Here is a 23,911-nt window from a genome sequence, read left to right as displayed (position 1 = left end):
ATCATCATTATTATTATGATGATGACGTGTATATATCTGTTCAAACACGCACCCCCCCCCCCCCCCCCCCCCCCCCAAAAAAAAAAAACCCAGTGTCCACTTGAGCTCCGCATCAAATCGAGTGCGTGCAGAATCCGGTTGGGAAACAGTGATAGTGATTTATTTATCACTATGGAGCACATCAGCTGACAGTCATGCATCGGTACATGAACTGACTGTTTTGAGGATTGCATATGGGCAACGGCGCCTGTAATGAAAAGGAAATGAATCGCGACATTTTTATGTTTATTTCAGTGTTTTCATACCTAAATGAAATAAAAGCACAGAACAGATTCATATTTAAGAGTAAGAGGCGGCCCCTGGTGGTTCGGCGGTATGGGTTTCATATAGGGAGGATCGGCTCTTATGGGAGAAATACAGGAAAATACCTTTACGGGATGACAGCGGGAAAGAACTGTAAAATACGGGAGAATCGTTAAACATGTTCTGGATAAGTTGGTGGTTCATTCCGCTGTGGCGACCCCTGATTAATAAAGGGACGAAGCCGAAAAGAAAATGAATGAATGAATGAATATTAAAAACATTGGCAGAAATCATTGCATTATGTAAGGAGAAAGGCTGTGTTTAATGACAGTAATGTGTTGTGTTGAGTTGGTGTGTCAGTGTTTTGCAGCAGTGTTGTCGTGTGTTATATGGTATATGTTGTGTATTTTGTGAATTATAGTTCAGTTTGACGGTGTGGAGAAGAATCGTCCTCTGCAGCGTCACTCCAGCGCCTGTTTGGTGAACATGAAGACGAGTTCAGTCGATCAGAGCGTCGGAGAGAGAATCGACCCCGCGCTGCCACTCGAGGGACAGTTGTGAGTCTCACACATGCACACTCACTCACACACACACGCTGGTGTTTTGATTCACTCGTTCTCTGATTCACTTGATTCTTTAATTAACTGATTCACTAATTCATTGATTCTAAGTTTCACAGCTTTTTTTTTTAAATAATTTCCCTTTCTTAGAAACTGATTCTCTGATTCACTTATTGAAAGGTTATTTCATTCACTGATTCTCTGATTCACTGATTCTCTGATTCACTTATTGACAGGTTATTTCATTCACTGATTCTCTGATTTTCTAATGTACTGTTTTTCTGATCCCCTGGTTCTCTGATTCACTGCTTCTTTCATTCTCTGATTCATTATTCTCTAGTTCTTTGATTTAATATTTAGAGATTGACTGATTCACTGATTCTTATCTGTTCTGATTCACCGATTCTATCTGATTTACCGGTTCTTTTGTTCTTTGATTCACAAGTTCTTTAACTTTCTGATTCACTGGTTCTCTTATTTCCTAATTATCTTATTCACTGATTCTCAGACTCTCTGATTCATCGATTCTTTGATTCACTGATTCTTAGACTCTCTGATTAATTGATTCTCTGACTCACTGATTCATAGACTCTCTGATTTAATGATTATCTGATTCTTAGACTCTGTGATTCATTGATTCTCTGATTCACTGATTCTTAGACTCACTGATTCATTGATTCTATGATTCACTGATTCTTAGACTCTCTGATTTTCCAATTCACTGGTTCTCTTATTCAACAATTGTCTGATTCACTGATTTTCAGACTCTCTGATTCACTGATTCTCTGATTGTCTGATGCTCTGATTCACTGATTTTCAGACTCTCTGATTCACTGATTCTCTGATTGTCTGATGCTCTGATTCACTGATGTTCAGATACTCTGATTCATTTATTATTTGATGCTTTAATTTACTGATTTGCTGATTCTCTGAAGCAGTGATTCGCTGATTTTCTGATTCATTAAATCTCTGATGCTCTGATTCTCTGATTTTCTGACTTACTGATTCTCTGATGCTCTTATACTACACTTCAGTGATTCTCTGATTCATTTAATCTCTAATTCTCTGATATTCTAATTCACTGATTCTTTGATGCTCTGATACTGTGATTCACCTATTTGCTGATTCTCTGGAGCAGTGATTTACTGATTCACTGATCCTCTGATTCACTGATCCTCTGATTACTTGATGCTCTGATTCACTGATTCACTGATTTGCTGATTCTCTGAAGCAGTGATTAAGTGATTCCCAGATGTTCTGATTCTCTGATCTGTCCTCTTCTTCTCCACAGCTGGTATCATGGTGCCATCAGCCGTACAGATGCAGAAGCTCTGCTCAGACTGTGTAAAGAGGCCAGTTATCTGGTCAGAAACAGCGAGACCAGCAAGAACGACTTCTCACTCTCACTCAAGTAAGACGCTCACAGACACACACACACACACACACACACACACACACACACACACACGCACACACACACACCCACACACACACACACACACACACACACTCCTTTTATAAATGTTTTTAAAAGTGTGTGTGTGTGTGTGTGTGTGTGTGTGTGTGTGTGTGTGTGTGTGTATGCATAAAGACAAGTAAATTACATAATAAATGAAATGAACAAATAAACAAATTGAAGTTAAATGTAGGAAATCTGTCGTCTAAATCTATCCTGCAGGAGTGTGTTGTTTGTGCTGTAATGCTATCTATATGATAATACCAGCCGTTGGATCTAAACAGAAGCACATAACCTCAACTAAACCCCGACTCCAACTCATTTTCTGTGCTAATCAAGAGCTGTCAATAGAGCACGACTGATATTGAACCTGAAACCTCGATTTAAGAGGCAGTCAGTCAGATCTGGCCTGAATCAGTGCCTCAGCAGGAGAGAGCAGGTATAAACACACACACACACACACACACGCACATCTGAGTTAAAGCAGACCTGACAGCCGTGCAGAAACTGAGACTTCACACACACATTGTGATCTGATCAAATATTCACATGGCGATGATGAGTCTGTGATCCACATCGCTGATGAGCAACAGCACCAAACACACACCCCATATAAGCTTCATATATTATGAAAGGAATAGTGTACAATATTAGCAATAATAATATGCTAATGATGTGGTAATGACCAGCTGGATGTGAATTATCATACTTATTACTTGGCGTCATTTTCTGGTTAACTAAACCACTTGTTCTCTGATTCAGTGATTCTCTGATGCATTGATTCACTTGATGCTCTGATTCACTTGAGGCTCTGATTCTCTTATGCACTCATTTACTGATTCTCTTATGCACTGATTCACTTCATGTTCTGATTCAGTCATTCTCTGATGCTCCGATTCACTTGAGGCTCTGATTCTCTTATGCACTGATATACTGATTCTCTAATGCACTGATTCACTTCATGTTTTGATTCAGTCATTCTCTCATGCACTGATTCACTTGTTGCTCTGATACGCTGATTTTCTGATTCACAAATTCAATTGAGGCTTTGATTCACTGATTCTCTGATCCGCTGATTTACTTAATGCTCTGATTCACTGATTCTGTGTAGCACTGATTCTCTGATGTTCTGATTCAATGAATCTCTGATGAATTGATTCACTTGATGCTTATATTCACTGATTCTCTGATGCACTGATTTACTTAATGCTCTGATTCACTGATTCTGTGTAGCACTGATTCTCTGATGTTCTGATTCAATGATTCTCTGATGCATTGATTCACTTGATGCTTATATTCACTGATTCTCTGATGCACTGATTCACTTGATGCTGATTTACTGACTCTCTGATGCACTGATTCACTTGATGCTTTGATTTAGCGAGTCTCTAATGCACTAATTCAATTGATGCTCTGATTTACTAATTGTCTAATTCAGTGATTTACTTGATGGTCTGATCCAATGATTCTCTGATGCATTGATTTACTTGAAGCGCTGATTCACAAAATCTCTTATGCACTGATTCACTTGAGGCTCTGATTCTCTAATGCACTGATTCACTTCATGCTCTGATTTTCTGATGTACCGATTCATTTGATGCTCTAATTCACTGATGCACTGATTCTCTGATTCACTTGATGCTTTGATGCACTGATTCATTTGGTGCTCTGATTCACTTGATTTTCTGCTGCATTGATTCACTTGAGGCTCTGATTCACTGGATACTGTGATTCAATGATTCTCTGATGCACTGATTCACTTGATGCACTGATTCACGGATTATCTGATGGATTCATTTGATTCTATGGTTCTCTGATGCACTGATTTACTTGATGCTCTGATTCACCGATTCTTTGATGCTCTGATTTTCTGATGTACTGATTCATTTGATGCTCAGATTCTCTGATGCACTGACTCACTTGATTTTCTGCTGTATTGATTCACTTGAGGCTCTGATTCACTGGATACTGTGATTCAATGATTCTCTGATGCCCTGATTCACTTGATGCTCAGATTCACAGATGCATTGATTTTCCGATGAACTGATTCATTTGATTTTTTGATGCATTGATTTACTTGATGCTCTAATGCACTGATTCTCTGATGCACTGAATCACTTGATGCTATGATTCAGTGATTCTCTGATGCACTGGATCACTTGATGCTCTAATGCACTGATTCTCTGATGCACTGAATCCCTTAATGCTCTAATGCACTGGTTCTCTGATGCACTGAATCACTTGATGCTCTAATGCACTGATTCTCTGATGCACTGAATCACTCGATACTCTAATGCACTGATTCTCTGGTACACTTAATCACTTGATGCTGTGATTCTCTGATGCACTGGATCACTTGATGCTCTAATGCATTGATTCTCTGATGCACTGAATCACTTGATGCTCTAATGCACTGATTCTCTGATGCACTGAATCACTTGATAATCTAATGCACTGATTCTCAGATGCACTGATTCACTTGATGCTCTAATGCACTGATTCTCTGGTGCACTGAATCACTTGATGCTGTGATTCTCTGATGCACTGGATCACTTGATGCTCTAATGCACTGATTCTCTGAAGCACTGAATCACTTGATGCTCTAATGCACTGATTCTCTGAAGCACTGAATCACTTGATGCTCTAATGCAGTGATTCTCTGACGCACTGATTCACTTGATGCTGTGATTCTCTGACGCACTGATTCACTTGATGCTCTAATGCAATGATTCTCTGATGCACTGATTTACTTGATGCTCTGATTCAGTGATTCTCTGATGCACTGATTCACTTGATGCTCTGATTCAGTGATTCTCTGATGCACTGATTCACTTGATGCTCTGATTCAGTAACTCTAATGCACTGATTCACTTAAATGTATTCAGTACATTGTTTAAAACAGTGTTATTAGCATATCATTATCAACAGCATTGTTTACTGCTTAAAATAAATACACTCTTTAAAAATGTCAAGCTGATTTTGAATTTAATAATAATATTAATTCATATCTTAAATATATATAATAAAACCTGCTTTTTGTTAGTATACAGTATTTGTTTCACCACAGAATTATCATTAATATGTCCAAATATGCTAATGACCAAAAGCATGCACCAGTATTGTCTATTTGAGTGCAATAGTGCTGTCAGAGTGTTTTGCTCACATGCAGCGGAGCGATTTTTCTCAATCTGATTTGTGGCTCCGAGCGGGCAGTAAGTGATATGAACGAGTCGAGTCTCTTAAAGGTCTTAAAAGGCAAAGAGGTTTTTATCGCTGACCTGCTTTATGGACGGAGAAAGACACAGAACGGCTGAAGGGAGTGAAATAAATCTCCTCTGAATGGAGGGAGAGTAAAAGTTTATGAATTAGCGCTGCCCTAATGCACATCGGCAGCAGGACCACGAGCGCTGTGAGGAACCGGAGAACAGGTCACTGCTGAAATACACTCTTTTGGGCTTGTAGTTTAAAGACATGATAACGCCGGAGCTCATCTGCAGTTTCTGCTCATCTGATGTACCATAAAACCAGCAGCAGGTTTATCAGCTTCCTCAGAGTATGGGTGCATCAATCTCCTCAGCTTTAATTAACATCAGCTCTGCGCATTAATGAAGGCTGTAAGTTAAAGAAATCTACCAGGTGAAACCAAGTGCGGGCTATGAGGAAAATTCTGTCTGTTAACACATAAAATAAACGTATAGAAATGTGCAAAAATGTAGAGCTATAAAAATAAAATAATGTGTAATATACAATAGAATATTCATTCATTCATTTTCTTTTGGGCTCAGTCACTTTATTCGCCACAGTGGAATGAACCACCAACTTATCCAGGTTATGTTTTACACAGCGGATGCCCTTCCAGCTGCAACCCATTACTGTGAAACACCCATACACACTCATTCACACACATACACTACAGCCAGCTTACCCAATTCACCTGTACAACTCACCCAGCTGAGGCTCGAACCAGCGACCTTCGTGCTGTGAGGCGACAGCGCTACCCACTGCACCACTGAGTCGCCCACAATATAATATATAAAGTAATGTTTTAATAATAATATTACTTATTACAAGATATTACTTATAATATAAATATCAGACATTTACATATTGCTCATTTGCATATTAAATATTTAAATGTTCAGGTTATATAACTGCATTCACACCAGGAAGTTAATATAGGTCTGAAGTGGCTGCATTACAAATATTAGCAATATTATTATATAAAAGTCATATTTTTATTTTAATATTGCTAATGGGCAACGTGAGAGCGCAGTGGGTAGCACGATCTCCTCACAGCAAGAAGGTTGCTGGTTTGAGCCTCGGCTGGGTCAGTTGGTGTTTCTGTGTGGAGTTTGCATGTTCTCCCCGTGATCAAGTGGGTTTCCTCCGAGTGCTCTGGTTTCCCCCACAGTCCAAACACATGCGCTATAGGGGAATTGGGTAAGCTAAATTGGCCATTGTGTATGAGTGTGATTGACTGTGCATGGGTGTTTCCCAGCGATAGGTTGCAATTAGAAGGGCATCCGTTGCGTAAAACATATGCTGGATGAGTTGGCGGTTCATTCCACTGTGGCGACCCCTGATTAATAAAGGGACTAAGCCGAAAAGAAAATGAATGAATGAATGAATGAATGAATGATCAAATATTGCTAATATTGTTAATGCAGCCATTTCAGATCCATATTAACGTTCTAGCCTATAAGAATGCAGTTATATGACCTGAACATATAAAATATGGAATATGTAAATGAGAAATATGTAAATGGGATTTATTTATGTGATAATATCATCTAAGCGCTTGTTTTATTATAGTGCATGTGCATGTGCAAATGTGATACTTATTTAAAAACGTGTGGTACAAAAGTTCAGTAAGTAGGTTGATATTGTTATACTATAATAATAATAATAATAATAATAATAATAATAATAATAATAATAATAATAATGTGTCTGTTTTAGTCTATTTTGACAGAAAATATTATATTTGTTTCTCTAATCAACACAGTGGTGTTTCTTTAAGATGGAATCTGCTTTGAATGAACCGATGATTCAATGATCTGTTCATAAGAGTCATTTACTTCATTCCTGAATGAATCAGTCACTTGAATGAATCATCTCAACGTTTACAAATAGCCACTCATATATGCAAAAGTATTTAGATATTCACCAATCAATTTGTTTAATCATCAGTAGTCGCCACAGCGGAATGAACTGCCAACTTATCCAGCATATGTTTAACACAGGGGATGCCCTTCCAGCTGCAACCTAGTACTGGGAAACACCCATACACACTCATTCACACACACACACTCGTACACTATGGCCAATTTAGTGTATCAATTCCCCTATAGCGCATGTGTTTGGACTGTGGGGGAAACCGGAGCACCCGGAGGAAACCCACACCAACACGGGGAGAACATGCAAACTCCACACAGAAATACCAACTGACCCAGCCGGGACTCGAACCAGCGACCTTCTTGCTGTGAGGCGATAGTGCTAACCACTGAGCCACCATGTCACCAGTGTATATATATATATATACATATATATATATGTTTATTTTCGTCTGCATTTTAACTGGGAACATCTTGTTGTGTATTTATATAATCTTGATTTTTTTTTTTTTAATTACAGCTCATTAAACATATCAGATGCATTAAAGTGAATATTTCGGGGGAATAAAAGACGACTGGTGTATATATTATGTTTAACAGTAAAAAAAGTAAATTCTACAGGTTTGTAACAAGATTAAATGATGACAGAATCTTCATTTTTGGGTGAAATATCCCTTTAATATTAAAATAGTTGCACCTTTCTGTATTTAAGCCCTCGGGGACTGAAGTGGATATTTTTATTTGTTTCCACAAGCCGACAGCCGAGTCAAAATGATGTTGTGTGTTTATCGACAGCATGTCAGCGCTGCCGTCAATACTTCTTAACTCCTATTGAACCCTTTTAAAGATGACAGCAGTTGAACACTTGACTCTATGCAGCTAATGAGTCAAACACTTGACGGATATTCAGATTTGCAGATTCTCTACAGTAACAGTGAACAGACAGGCGTCCTCGTGAAGCACAATAAACCTCTCAGATCTATGAGGTGAATGAATCCTTGTGTTAAAGAGAATAATGGAGTGGCCGTGATGACGAGGGTGTCCTCTGTGATGCCTGAAAGACCCGCTCTATTATCGTTTTGATGAAGAGCTGAAAACCAAACCTGATCGTGATGCATGTGATGTGGCTGGTTGTGAAATCTCTGCAAAACATTGTTTACAAGTGCAGAGCTGAAATTCCGGTATGCTAATGAGTGTTGGGGTTTATGACCAATCAGAGCAGACTATTGTCACCTGACCAATCACAAAACGCTGATCCATCTGACAAATCAGAGAACAGCCATCAGATTAGAAGAGAGGTTTCAGACCAATCAGAATTTATGCTTTCAGACCAATCAGAGCTCACTTATCTGACCAATTAGAGCAGAGTATAAGCATCTGACCAATCAGAGAACAGCTGTATAACCAATTAGAGTAAAGGAAGGCTATCTGACCAATCAGAGCAAAGTAGTGCCATCTGACCAATCAAAGCATACTAAGAGATCTGACCAATCAGAGAGGAGTAGAAACAACTGACCAATTGGAGCAGAATCTGACCAATCACAAGACGCTGAGTCATCAGACAAATCAGAACACAACTATCTGACCAATCGAAGCAGAGTAGGGCCACCTGACCAATCACAACGCACTTAGAAATCTGACCAATTAGAGCACAGAGAACCAACTAACAAAAACAGAGGAAAAAGCCAATCAGAGCACAGCTATATGATCAGTCAGAGCAGAGTAAAAGCATTTGGCCAATAAGAGCAGAGGAGGACTATCTGACCAATAACAGCACACTGAAATCTGGCCAGTCAGAGCAGAGTAGAACCATTTGACCAATCAGAGTAGAGTAGGGCCATCTGACCAATCACAACACATTGAGTGAGCTGACCAATCAGAACAGAGTAGAACCATTTGACTAACCAGAATAGAGTAGAACAATCTGACCAATCAGAGCAGAGTAAAAGCATTTGACCAATCAGAGCAGAGTAGGGCAATCTGACCAATAACAATACACTAAAATCTGGCCTGTCAGAGCAGAGTAGAACCATTTGACCAATCAGATCAGAGTAGAACCATTTGACCAGTCAGGATAGTGAGCATCACAGTGCACTTCATCAGCCGCAGAACAGAAGTGCTCTGTTATTATAGAGATGAGCTGACCACAGATCAGGGATTGATGACCAACGCTTCAGCTTTTAGATGCTTTTAGCAGAGGTTTTGTGTGTGCTGAAGCAGATCTCGGGTTTCTCATCTCTGTAATGATGATGAAGAGCCGTTAATGACAGCAGCTCGTCACACACAGAGCAGTAATGCAGGAGATGATTTATATTTAATGATAATCACTCTGACTGAAGGATATTCTTACAGGAGATGGGCTCGCTGACTGATGGACTGTCATATATATATGTTCATATTTTTATTAATTTATTTATTTTGTGTAGAGAATATATTTTTAATGCACAATATGAGGCATTTTATGTTTTGTTTTTTATTGGTATCTTTTTTCTAACTTACAGCTTTGCTTCAATTAAATAATTAATATTACATATTATTATTAATAATTAATTATATTAACATAAATAATTGTAATATATTTATATATTTTTTATTTTTATATTTTTAATTTACATTTTTTTTACTTTACGTTCAGTTATTTTTTATTTTCTTTAGATTTTTACTTATTTTTCCATTTTTTTGACGCTTTTTGTTTCTAAATTGTATCGTTTCCTCAATTAAATAATAATAATACTAATAATAATGCTTACTATTATTATTATTTAGCTTTTACATTGCTTTTTTCTTTTTGTATTTTTATTTACATTTTTATTTTACTTTTTAATTTTTTTTATTTTATTTTCATTTGCTTTTCCATTTTCTGAAGTTTCATAATATAATTTGTGGCTGTGTTCTGGGTGTTTCTGTGTGTGTGTGTGTGTGTGTGTGTCTGTGTGTGTGTGTGTGTGTGTGTGTGTGTGTGTGTGTGTGTTTATTCATTCATTCATTCATTTTCTTTTCAGCTTAGTCCCTTTATTAATCTGGGGTCACCACAGTGGAATGAACCAGCAACTTATCCAGCATATGTTTTACGCAGCGGATGCCCTTCCAGCTGCAACCCCTCTCTGGGAAATGTCTGTGTTTATTATATACAAATATCTTTTTAGGTTTTTGTCTAAAAGTCTTAAATCTCTATAAGTAATATCCAGCATTCTCAAGACAAGCACACAGTCTTTTCCTCCATAGCGTAATTCATCTTTATTTATCTAGCGCTTTTACCATGTTGATTGAGTCAAAGCAGCTTCACATAGAAGATTATAGTAAATTGAAACAGTGTCAGTTCAGTTTTCAGTGTTGAAGTTCAGTTCAGTTAATAATATTGCACAGCAGTATAATCAGACTTTCGTTCCCACAGGTTGTGTCAGGTGTGCAGGTTCTCTCTGTCCTTGGCTTTTAATTTGCTTTGCATTCAGTGTCCCGTTGAGAGAACATTTAAAAGGCTGTACAGCGGCGCTCATTAAAGCTGTGCATCTCCTGCTACACACACACACACACACACACACACACACACACACACACGTGATGCGCTTGCCAATGAGAGCCGCTGTCTGACAAACTAATCAAACATTGTTTTCTTTATTAACCTCTCAAAGGTCAAGTTCAAGTTGCTTTATTGCAGTGATGCCAAAGTAATAATAATAAGTATATAGTACACATAATATCCAAATAAATAACATCACAGCATATAAGAAGAAATTATTCAAGTAACAAGAAAATATTTAGTGTTTTTTATTAAATTAATAAATCAACATAATGATGGTATTAATTAATGAATTACATCCCCACATATATGAAATGATTTTGCTTCAGTTTCTCTTTTAAGTAACAGGAAAATATTTAATATATTTAATTAAATAAATAAATAAATAAATAAACATGATGATGGTATAAATAAATAAATAAATAAATAAATAAATAAATAAACAAACATAATGATGATATAAATAAGTAAATAAATAAATAAATAAATAAACATAATGATGGTATAAATAAATAAATAAATAAATAAATAAATAAATAAATAAATAAATAAACATAATGATGGTATAAATAAATAAATAAATAAATAAATAAATGAATAAATAAATAAATAAATAAATAAACATGATGATGGTATAAATAAATAAATAAATAAATAAACATGATGATGGTAATAAATAAATAAATAAATAAATAAATAAATAAATAAATAAATAAATAAATAAAAACTTGCACAAAAGTACATCATAAAATAAATGATCTTACTTATGATGGTAATAAATAAATAAATAATTAAATAAATAAATAAACATGATGATGTAATAAATAAATAAATAATTAAATAAATAAATAAACATGATGATGTAATAAATAAATAAATAATTAAATAAATAAATAAACATGATGATGTAATAAATAAATAAACAAATAAATAAATAAATAATAAAAGAATTTAAAATAAATAAAAGCATCAATTATTATTGCTTATAATAATAATTATAATCCTAATATCCAAATAAATAAATAAATAAATAAATAAACTTGTACACCAAAAGAAAGGTTACTGTCTCTCTCCCTCTCTCTCTCTGTCTCTCTCTTCTTCAATAACCCTAAATCTCTCTTTCTCTCTGTGCAGGAGCAGCCAGGGCTTCATGCATATGAAACTCTCACGGACCAAAGACAATAAGTATGTGCTGGGTCAAAACAGCTGCCTGTTTGACAGCGTTCCTGAGATCATCCACTATTACTCCAGCCGCAAACTACCCATTAAAGGAGCCGAGCACATGTCCCTGCTGTACCCCGTGGCCATAAGGACACTATAACCCATGCTGAGAAACTATTATTCAGCGTTTATTCAACCATCCAGAAACTAAAGTGCTACTGAGATCCTTCAAGAAGACTCATTTTCATCTCAAGCAGAGCTACTGACTCCAGATCAGCGTTGTAGACTTTATCAGTGGTTTGATTCAGCGCTCCTACAAACCAACTGCTCAGAACTCTAGTGTGGTGTTTATACTGATTTATCAACCATTTATTGACTTCTGGAACACTGTTGATATGAAACAAAGACACTGAATCTTGCTTTTAATTAGCAGAACGGGACTTTCTGTGAGGATACTGTTGTCTAAACATACCATAGTGTAAGATATGAACCATTAAACATCAACTATTGCAGATGATACAGACAAAACCATATTCAGAGACTGAATAAGACTGACCCACGTGAAGAACACAAATACTGTAGTCATTTATAGGAAATACTGTAGTGCTTCTGAACCATACTATAGTACACTCTAATAAAAAAGCTGGGTTATTGTAACCCAATGTTGGGTCAAATATGCACAAACACCACTGTTTGGTTAAAATAATGTATAATTTAAATCTATTTGAAAAAAATCAGCCCTGCCTTTTTGAGTGGAAATCACTTATTAGTTAATCAGCACTTATAATTAATTAATTAGTTGTGTTCATTCTATGGTTGCTATGGTAACAGAGCAACTATAGTAAGTGATCTGTTGTGGCAATTCTGCAGATGCTTTGGTAACAGCAACTATAGTTATTAATCTGTTGTTGTCATTCTATAGTTGCTATGGTAACACAGCAACAATAGTAATTGATCTGTTGTTGTGATTGTATAGTTGCTATGGTAACACAGCAACAATAGTAATTGTTAGGTTGTGGTGATTCCACAGTTGCTATGGTAACACAACAACAACAGTAATTGATCTGTTGTGGTGATTCCACAGTTTCTATGGTAACACAACAACTACAGTAATTGATCTGTTGTGGTGATTCTACAGTTGCTATGGTAACACAACAACTACAGTAATTGATCTGTTGTGGAGATTCCACAGTTGCTATGGTAACACAGCAACTATATTAATTGATCAACTGTGGTGATTCTACAGTTCCTATGGTAACAGCAACTATAGTATTTGATCTGTTGTGGTGATTCTACAGCTGCTATGGTAACACAACAACTATAGTAATTGATCTGTTGTGGTGATTCTACAGTTGCTATGGTAACACAACAACTACAGTAATTGATCTGCTGTGTTGATTCTACAGTTTCTATGGTAACACAGCAACTACAGTAATTGATATGTTATGATTATTCTACAGTTGCTATGGTAACACAACAACTATAGTAATTGATCTGTTGTGGTGATTCTACAGTTGCTATGGTAACACAACAACAATAGTAATTGATCTGCTGTGGTGATTCGACAGTTGCTATAGTAACACAACAACTACAGTAATGTAAACAAATGAGCCAATGCTGTAGTTTTCTACAAGTATAGGGTATATTATACTACAATACACCACAGTTTACTGTAGTAAAAACTAAAGTACAGTTTATCAGTGACTATAGTATGCTGGAACATTCATTAATAGAGTTGTAGATGCTATAATTTATACAGTACAACACAATTTACTCTAGTGTGGTTCAAAAGTACTATAGTATTTACTATAAGTTACTGTAGTATTTTCGATGCTCAGATAATAGAGAGAAAGTCACATGTGTAATTAAGACTGAAATATCATTGGGATGTTTTCCAGATGTTAGGCCACAGATTTCATGTAGTCCCCTAAAATCAGTACTAAAGCGAGTAGGAGAGATGGATGCCGCCTCTTAAGTGTACTTGTACTGGGCCGCTATGCAGATCATGATTCTACAGCGAGGACCTTTAGATTGAGAATAAAATAAGAGTCACTTTATTGTGGAGGAGAGCTGAGGACGATCTGGAGAATGAAATACGCCTGTATTGTCTACCTCAGAAAATCACTTTCATTCCTCCATCATCCGCCGACCTGTAAGGTACAGTGACGCTGCAGATTTATCTGTGTGTGTGTGTGTGTGTGTGTGTGTTTCTGTCCCGTTCTGCAGACTCACGTTTCCTCCAGATTTAGCCTTTCGCTTTAGGAGATGCTTGTTGTTTAGCTGGACGCTATCAGACGCTTCTGTGAGTGTGTTTTACAGCGTGCTGTCCTGTGGTTTATGCCTTATACTGTACATGCATGGATTAAAGAGAAGCAGAGCGCGGATGAGGAGTCCAGCACCGGCTCTCTTCACTCTCTCTGACTGTAATTTATTATGGAGAAAATAATATCAGTGACAATAATAATAATGATGATGATGCTATGCTAATGATTTAGTCTGACTGAGACTTGTTTCCGGCCAGTGTGTGTGTGTGTGTGTGTGTGTGTGTGTGTATGTGTGTGTGTGTGATACTGATATATTTGACCTTATATTGCTTTGCAAGTGTGTGTGTGTGTGTGTGTGTGTGTGTGTGTGTGTGTGTGTGTGTGTGAGCTTGAGTGCGTGTGTGTGCGCATTTGAGCAAGTGTGTGTGTGATACATGTGTCTGAGTGTCTGTGTGCATCTGTGTGTATGTTTGTATGTGTGTGCGCATCTCTGTATTTGTGTGTGTGTGTGTGTGATGTTCATACATCTGACCTTATGTTGCTTTGTGATTGTAAACTGATACTCTGATTGGAGGCTGTTTGCCATGGAAACCCTTTAGAGCAGTTCAGCCAATCAGACGGCAGATCCTCCTTGACCTCCGCTGTGACCTGTGGTTTTCCTCTTTCTTCTGTCATCCAGCCACTCTTTATCTTCATGTTGTTCGTGTGTGTGTGTGTGTGTGTGTGTGTGTGTGTGTGTGTGTGTGTGTGTGTGTGTGTGTGTGTGTGTAATCTCTGACAGCAGGAGCACAGGTCATTCACTGGTGGAAGATGAGTCTGTGAAACCCGTCAAAGATAAAGAAATGTGTGTGTGTGTGCGTATGTGTGTGTGTGTGTGCGTGCGTGCGCGTGTGTGTGTGTGTTGATTTATTTGACGTGTGCATCAGCATCTGTACAGAACCTCTCGCCAGATGTAAATACTGAATGTATTGTTTGGGGATGTAGAGGATTTGAGATTATGATGAATAAAGTTTATGGGTCTAACTTAACCAGGCCTGCAGTGTATTAATATGGTTATTTATTTCCTTCATTTTCTTCTCTTTCTCCTTTTTATTTTTGTATTTTATCTCTTTCTTTAAGACAGTAAATGTTTTCCTGATGCTCTACAGGATTAGACTAAACCAGGTTAAATTGTTTGTCCAACATCTGAGTTGGTCATTTTCACAGCTCGATGTTTCTAACCCCCAGTCAAAGTTCCAGATGTTCTTGAAATGAGGATTTTATTTCATTTTATTTTATTTATTTATTATTTTTATTTTGTTTCGTTTATTTCCTTTCATTTCATTTTATTTTATTTACTTATTACTTTTTATTTTGTTTCGTTTATTTTATTTTATTAATTTATTTTTTTTATTTTGTTTCGTTTATTTTATTTTATTAATTTATTTTTTTTATTTTGTTTCGTTTATTTTATTTTATTAATTTATTTTTTTTATTTTGTTTCGTTTATTTCCTTTCATTTTATTTTATTTACTTATTACTTTTTATTTTGTTTCGTTTATTTTATTTTATTAATTAATTTTTTTTATTTTGTTTCGTTTATTTCCTTTCATTTCATTTTATTTTATTTACTTATTACTTTTTATTTTGTTTCGTTTATTTTATTTTATTAATTAATTTTTTTTATTTTGTTTCGTTTATTTCCTTTCATTTCATTTTATTTTATTTACTTATTACTTTTTATTTTGTTTCGTTTATTTTATTTTATTAATTTATTTTTTTTATTTTGTTTCATTTATTTCCTTTCATTTCATTTTATTTTATTTATTTATTATTTTTTTATTTTGTTTTGTTTATTTCCTTTTGTTTTATTTATTTTTTATTTATTATTTTTTATTTTGTTTCGTTTATTTCCTTTCCTTTCATTTTATTTTATTTATTTATTATTTTTTCATTTTGTTTTGTTTATTTCCTTTTGTTTTATTTATTATTTTTTATTTCATTTTTTTTATTTTGTTTTGTTTCATTTATTTTATTTATTTATTTATTATTTTGTTTCGTTTATTTCCTTTCCTTTTATTTTTTGTTTCGTTGATTTTATTTCTATTTATTTTCTTTTATTTATTTATATTTTTTTATATTGTTTCGCTTATTTCCTTCCATTTTATTATTTTTTATTTTGTTTTGTTTATTTCATTGAATTTTATTTCATTTTATTTTATTGTAAAATGATCAATATAAACACCCTGTCATTCTTTCTCCACAGCAACATTTCCTGTCAGGTTTGTTGGTGTTTTTACATTTTTTCCTTAGTATGTGTGGGGCTTTTCATGCATGTTTTCTCTGTGTTGTTCACGTCTCGTCTTCAGGATTAATGATACACACACACATTCCCGAGTGTGTTTTATAAGGGCCGCTGCTCTTTTACTGAAGGTGTTTTGTCACCGTCTGTGAATGTAAATAGAGAAGCTGCTGCTGCTTCTTCAAGCTGGACATTATCAGAGTAACTCAAGTGTGACAGTAACAATAGAGTTCTCCAGTAGAGTTTGTGCGAGACCTGAATGACATGAGCTGAGGAAATAAGTTCATCACCAACCATTGCGAAATATCAAAACAGAACAGTATTGTGAAAGCCAATTCATCCATTAACGGATTATTAAACACAATCGGTTGCACAGGAAGTTCTGCTCACCTTTCTAGTTCAGCCTGTCTGGGTGGAAAACAGTCATTATGTGGAAAGAAAAGAGTTTCTGTTTTACTAGAACAATAAATAATATAGCAGTTATAGTAAATACTCCAGTGCTTTAAAACCACAGTCTAGTGAAGAACTTGAATTAATCTGTTGTGACGATTGTACAGTCACTATGGTAAGACGACAACTACAGTAATTGATCTGTTGTGTGGAGTCAACAGTTGCTATGGGAACAACAACTGCAGTAAGTGATCTGTTGTGGTGATTCTACAGTTGCTATGGGAACAACAACTACAGTAATTAATCTAATGTGGTGATTCTACAGTTGCTATGGTAACACGACAACAACAGTGATTGATTTGTTGTGGTGATTCTACAGTTGCTATGGCAACATGAGAACTACAGTAATTAATTGTTTTTGTGATTCTACAGTTGCTATGGTAACCAACTACAGCTGTTGATCAGTTGTGGTGATTCTACAGTTGCTATGGTAACACAACTACAGCTATTGATCTGTTGTGGTGATTCTACAGTTGCTATGGTAACATGAGAACTACAGTAATTAATTGTTTTTGTGGTTCTACTGTTGCTATGGTTACATGATATCTACAGTAATTGTTTTGGTGATTCTACAGTTGCTATGGTAACACAACTACAGGTATTGAGCAGTTGTGGGGATTCTACAGTTGCTATGGTAACACAACTGCTACAGTAATTAAGTTGTGGTGATTCTACAGTTGCTATGGTAACACAACGCTACAGAACATTATGCCTGATTTATGCTTTTCCAAGTTTTTTTTGCAGTTTTTCACTCTTTAATAATGTTTATTTCAGCAAATGGTCACATTATGGTGAAGAGTCCTGTGTCAGGTGTGATGTTGTGGGAAATGGTCTCCATAGCAACTCTCCTGAGGATACAATGCATGTGTGTTATGTAATGTTTCTTTTGATCTCCTTTGGTATTTGTGTTCATGAACTGAAACGCATTCAGACGCAACGAACGAGGGATGTGTGTGTGTGTGTGTGAGTGAGAGAGAGAGTGTGTGTTAAGAGAGACAGTTTATGTGTCTTCAGAATGGGTTGATGTGTGTGTGTGTGTGTGTGTGTGAGAGAGAGAGAGAGTCAGTTCATCCTGTTTATTGATCTGAGGTCTGTCTGTCTGTCTTTACAGCATCAGTGGAGCAGATCTAAACACACACAGCTTCAGGAAACTGCCCACAGGTAAGTGTGTATGTGTGTCTCCAGATTACTTTAAAAGCTATACAAAACGGTCATGGATATCAACCATAATATTAATGATAAGAATAGTAACAGTAATTATAATACTATTAATACTACTAATAATAATGATATAAAATGTTTAAAAATAATAGGAAGTTACAGGCATCTAATAATAAAGATGATAATAATTATAGCAATACCAATATTAATGATAATGATGATAGTAGTAGTAATATTAATACTAACAGTAGTTAAAATATAATAACAGTAATAGGTAGCTATAGACAGCTGATATTAATAAAGATGGTTATGATCAAATTATCAATAAAAAATAGTAATAACAATAATGAACTCATGCAACCTTTGATGTTTATCTAAAAACACAATTCTTTACTGATATATTAGTTGTTATTACTGATGATCAGGGTTAGTTTAAATCAATTTTGCCCATGGATGGTGTTTCTCTTGAGCAGTGTGAATCTCAGCACTGACTCAGTGTTATTAAACTGTCTCACAGCGCCACCTGCTGCTCATTCCCTCACATCACCGCAGTGGCCTGAGTTAACCTCATCTCCTTCATGTATTCACTTTATTAGTTCTTGTGATCGTGCATTTTGGCTGTAAGCTGTGTTTTTACTGCCAATATTTCACCTCTGTTTATTGATAAATCTATTTTACACTAATAACAAAAATAAATTGTTCCTTGAAGGATCTTAAAGGAAAACAATGGCCCAATTGAAACCCGTTACAACTTCTATATTTTGTCCCAGTGATATTTTAGCAACAGAGCCATGCATTCCTTATTAACCAGCTTCCATTGTGTTGGAAAGGCTTATAGAGGTAATCCTGGACAAATCACTGAAACCCAGAGTCCTACTATGAAGCTTTATTTAGGACAAAAGTAAAAAACGGTCTAGTAAAACTAAAGTGTGTGTTGTGTGTCAGACTACAGTCCTCCAGCAAAGATGAGCTCCAGCGCAGCCTGCAGATCTCCATTAGTGGCGGTCAGAGCACGCAGAGCCACTTCTTCATCCTGGATGCCCATATCCCTCAACTGCTGCATCTGTGGCTGCCAGCGGCCCTGCTGCACACGCACACACATGCATACATACATGCATTACTTAAAGGCACGGTCACCCAAAAATGTAAATTCTGTCATCATTTGTCTTTGGGTGAACTGTGCCTTTAAGACACATAACAGCGCCCCCTGCTGTGAGTTGCAGACTTCCCAGTGGTTAATAAGTTGTGTTAAGAGTTGTGTTTTCTGCATTAGTGATGGTGTGTGTGTGTATGTGTAGTCACCTGAACTGAGCTCACACCAGAGGCCTGTAGTGCCTGCTGCAGAGCATGGCTGAAGAGACCACTGCTGACTGGAGCTCCAGTCGCAGACCCGTCCTGCACAACACAGAGAGAGAACATGTGTGTGTGTGTGGGTGTGTTTTAGTGACATATCAGGACACAAATGTTTATGATGACATGCTTATGTCAAAGGTATTTGAAGTGGTGAATTACGAGAATATTAGGGTCAGGGTGGGGAAATACAACATACAGTTTTATACAGTATAAAAACAATAGAAACCTATACAATGTCCCCATAATTCAGAGAAACAAACCTGCGTGTGTGAGTTAATATAGTTATTATAGCTTGTCTGATTGTTGTTGTGTGTGTTTATATTTGTGTATGTGTGAATCTGTGCTATTTATGTTTATATATCTGTATGCATATATATCTGTGTGTGTGTGTGTGTGTGTGTGTGTGTGTGTGTGTGTGTGTGTGTGTGTGTTTCAGACCTGTGCTGGAGCAGTGCCGCTGCCCTCAGGTGTGCTGGCTAAAGCGAGAGCGTGTGTGAGTTCGCTCTGTGTGATTGGTCGAGGCCCCGCGGCTCCGCTGTGAGCCAGAGTCCCCGGTCTGGACCCCGCAGACGGTCTCAGGGGCCACGAGAAGCCGCCGCGTCCAGCCTGCATTAAACAACATCACGGCATCCCGCATTACATCCAGTTACAGTCATACACACAGGTACACTAACAATCATAAACAACAACTCCTGATCACCTCATGATCTAAATCTTATATCACAATACCATGTAGTCATTTTTACTCAATGATACTGATTTGATATTATTATACTACTAATAATAATAATAATACCAATCTTAATAGTAATAATAATAATAGTAGTAATGATAATAACGGTAATATTAATATTAATAATAATACTACCAATCTTAATAGTAAAAATAATAATAGCAGTAATAGTAATAATAATAATAATACCAATCTTAATAGTAATAATACTAATAACAGTAGTAATAGTAATAATAATAAAGGTTATGATAACAATAGATCATACCGACTGGAAATCGTCTTCATCATCTGACATGCCCTCAAACAGAAATCCTCCTGTCATATGCACACACACACATTTGTTCAGACACTGTAAATGTGATCATACGCTGTGTTTTCTGCATGTTTGTGCATGTGTTTACCAGGCATCTGGCTGTATGAACTGGCCGCTGTGCTGCGTGAGGAGCCGCTGCTGGACTGACCGGAGCTGCTGGTCACTGAATGCAGGATTAATATAATGGCGTTCACCAGCGACGGGTGAGACCTGATCAACCTGACCGAGAAAACAGACCACAATCACTGATAAATCACACCTACTATTACACATTTCTATAGGAACTGCAGCACAATACAAAAAAACAACAACAACAAAAAGCGATTGCAGCTTTCGGTTCATGTGGACTTCAATACCAGGTGTAAATAAGGCCAAAGATTCATAGTGTTCAGAGAAACTCACGTGTCCAGCAGGTTTGGGTCTGTGAACTGAACGAACAGATCTTTATCCTGAAGCACAGCTGTAAAACAAATCAGCTGATCAGACATGTCTCTTCCCTAAATCCATTGTGTGCATGTGTGTGTGTGTGTACCTAAAGCGACCGGGTCTGAACTGAGGCCTGGAGAAGCCACGATGATCTGGTCCAGTGACTCTTTATTGGCCAGCATCTTAAACACCTGAAAACACAAGAGAAAGTGCTGCACTGCTTCATTAAAGCTCCCGTGAAGTGCTTTGAAATGTACAATTTTTATTCGATGTCTTTGTTACCGCTTCTCTGTATGTTGCATTGGAGAGCATCGCGGCCTGAAGCATCCTGAACTCTCTGGCGGCTGCAGATTTGTTGACGGGCTCTAAAAGAGAGGAGAAACATGCAGAAACCCATCACAGACAGCATATACTGCAGGAATCGCTCATCAGAAATGAGTTATTAACATACCAGGCTGGATCTCCGGCTCCGGCCACGTCTTCTTGATGATATGCAGAGTTGATCCAGACTTGATGCCGTAAGAGTCTAATGTAAGATCATCCTTCAGCACACAGCCACAGTGCACAAAATCTGCAAGACAAGAGCATGATGTTAGTAAGACACAAATCTCATATCATAATATACAGTTTGAGACAACATTTATATTTATATATATATATTTTTTAAATGTTTTCTCAAGTGATGTTTACCAAAGCAAAGACATTTTTCACAGTATTTACAATTATATTTTTTATTCTGGAGAAAGCCTTGTTTCTTTAGGTGTAATCAGAACTGACCGATGAGGTCTGGGTCGGGCAGAGAGTCTGATAACTGCACTGAGATCAGCTGTTTGAGCGTGGACACCTGATATCCTCCTGGATGAGCATCTCCAGGTTCAGGATCTGGAAACTGGAACAATGCTTTGGGTTTGTCGCTGACTTTCAGAGAGAGATGCCAAGCTGAACTCGCCATATTCTGCAGAACAAAAACAATAACAAACAAATTATTGTTCATGTAAAATCATCTACGATCTGTGTTTCTTCATGCACTCTTCAGTTTAGACTTTTAGGGCTATTTTAAAGTCTTATTTTCATTATTATGGGCGGCACGAGGGTGCAGTAGTTAGCACTGTGGCCTCACAGGAAGAAGGTCGCTAGTTCGAGTCCCGGCTGGGTCAGTTGGCATTTCTGTATGGAGTTTGCATGTTCTCCCCGTGTTAGTGTGGGTTTCCTCTGGGTGCTCCGGTTTCCCCCACAGTCCAAACACATGCGCTATAGGGGAATTGGGTAGGCTAAATTGTCCGTAGTGTATGTGTGTATGTTCTGGTCCTCCAGGTTGGTTGTTGGGCTAAGGACCCACCTCATAAAAATTAGATGTTACGAAACACCAACGTAGTGCAGCTAAATATCAACTTCCATATAAACAACCCTGGGACTAAGTAAGTATTTTCATTATTATATTATCATTATTACTCATATTTACTTTATTTAAAGTCCACATAAAATCAAAAATTACTAGTGCTGTTAAAAGATTAATCGTGATTAATTGCATCCAAATTAAAAGTTCATATATTTGCTTGTTTATATATAACACACACACAAAGTATACATAAATGTGCATTTGTATTTTATGTACAGTATCTTAAATGCGATTAATCCTTTGACAGCCCTAAAATATACATAATAAATATAGACAACACATATAAAACACAATGTAAACAAACAAAACATGCTAACATACATCGTAAACCTATTTAATTTGATAATGACGCCTTTGCATAATTAACCAAAACAGTGTGAATAAAAACAATTGTGCTAGTGTACTGTTATCAGAAAGTATCATCACTAATATCATTATTACTGTTAGTAAAGAGCGAGTTCAGTGTTGTTTTGGTATAAGAAGCAGAGTTCCTGCTCTCACTTTCAGTTTTACGGGCAGCTTAAAGCACAAATAAAAAGGTTATCAGATTAACATCGATCAGTCATTGATTTCGGACACAACACCTGAACTCCCGATCACGGTGACGTTTAAATAATACACAGAAGGACGAAAATATTACCGGTTTATTACGATTTGATCATCCAGCAGTCGGTGAGGCAGCGTTTTGTCAACAGCTGATGGCGGGATGTGACGTCATACACAGTTTCCCCCGACCGAGAAAATAAAAGTCTTGCAAACATGTCTTAAAAATACAGACGCACGCATTATATACTGTCGCGTGATGTTTGTGTAATTGAATTTGCTTTAGTATATATGATATGACATCATTTATATTGTATATGTTTGAAAATTATTATTAATAAAAAAAGATGTTTATGGCTCTGCGACCCCAAGTGGGTATCAGGGGGCACTGCAGGGAGAACACTTCTAGTTTTTCCTGTAAATTCACTGAAACCTGATTGAAACTTAATATCAATATTTTCTAAATGTTTTATTGAAGTGAAATTTAAACCAGGGGGTAGTTTTATAGTTATACAAAAACCAAAGCATTATTTAAAAAAACCTAAATGGACATTTGCCCTCGCTGTGAACTATTTGGAAAGTTTGGAACTCTTTGGAACACTCTGCTGGCAACAAGAAATAATACTTTGAAGCCTTTCCTGTTATTTACATTGATTAATTTATTATTTTTATTATTATTATTATTATTATTATTATTATTATTATTATTATTATTATTATTAATATTATTATTTAACTCCAATAACAATAATAACATTGCTAATAATAACAACAAAATTTTTTTATTATTATTATTGTTGTTGCATGACATATATTTTGAAATGTGCCAGTTAATATAATGTAAATATTATTATTCTCTTTATTCCAGACACCA

At 36.3% G+C, this 23,911-nt stretch overlaps 2 protein-coding genes across 3 annotated transcripts in view; one reads left to right on the top strand and one right to left on the bottom strand.

Moving 5' to 3' along the window:
• The window catches only part of LOC130245330 (SH2 domain-containing adapter protein F-like), a 107,516-nt gene extending 92,110 nt beyond the window's left edge, over positions 1-15,406 (top strand). Inside the window, exons 5-7 of the mRNA XM_056477999.1 lie at positions 725-860; positions 2,155-2,274; positions 12,088-15,406. Coding sequence (XP_056333974.1) covers positions 725-860; positions 2,155-2,274; positions 12,088-12,274 — 443 coding nt within the window. The 3' untranslated portion in view covers positions 12,275-15,406. The remainder of the gene's footprint in view (positions 1-724; positions 861-2,154; positions 2,275-12,087) is intronic.
• A 3,735-nt stretch (positions 15,407-19,141) lies between these two features.
• ubl7b (ubiquitin-like 7b (bone marrow stromal cell-derived)) lies at positions 19,142-23,208 on the bottom strand. Of its 2 annotated transcripts, none has more exons than XM_056477932.1 (11): positions 23,135-23,208; positions 21,873-22,050; positions 21,547-21,666; positions 21,378-21,460; positions 21,202-21,286; positions 21,072-21,129; positions 20,758-20,888; positions 20,622-20,671; positions 20,062-20,229; positions 19,573-19,665; positions 19,142-19,354 (listed from the first exon to the last, which is right to left on the bottom strand). In XM_056477932.1, the coding sequence occupies exons 2-11, from the start codon at positions 22,045-22,047 to the stop codon at positions 19,217-19,219; spliced, it is 1,101 nt and encodes a 366-aa protein (XP_056333907.1). In that variant the 5' UTR covers positions 22,048-22,050; positions 23,135-23,208; the 3' UTR covers positions 19,142-19,216. The 2 variants fall into 2 exon arrangements, with proteins under 2 accessions (XP_056333907.1, XP_056333908.1); XM_056477933.1 differs by having other exon boundaries at positions 19,142-19,351.
• Between the last annotated feature and the right edge of the window lie 703 nt (positions 23,209-23,911).

The sequence above is a fragment of the Danio aesculapii genome, chromosome 18, assembly GCF_903798145.1.
Source record: "Danio aesculapii chromosome 18, fDanAes4.1, whole genome shotgun sequence".
NCBI classification, from domain to species: Eukaryota; Metazoa; Chordata; class Actinopteri; order Cypriniformes; family Danionidae; genus Danio; species Danio aesculapii.
This window is presented reverse-complemented; position numbering and strand designations above follow the sequence as displayed.

Excerpts from the sequence above, each read along its gene's own strand:
- ubl7b (XM_056477932.1), bottom strand. The coding sequence starts at position 22,047 with ATGGCGAGTTCAGCTTGGCATCTCTCTCTGAAAGTCAGCGACAAACCC. Across the intron at positions 20,889-21,071 it reads GACCCAAACCTGCTGGACAC|GTTGATCAGGTCTCACCCGT; the intron begins GTGAGTTTCTCT and ends TTTCTCGGTCAG. Across the intron at positions 19,666-20,061 it reads GCGGCACTGCTCCAGCACAG|GACGGGTCTGCGACTGGAGC; the intron begins GTCTGAAACACA and ends TGTGTTGTGCAG.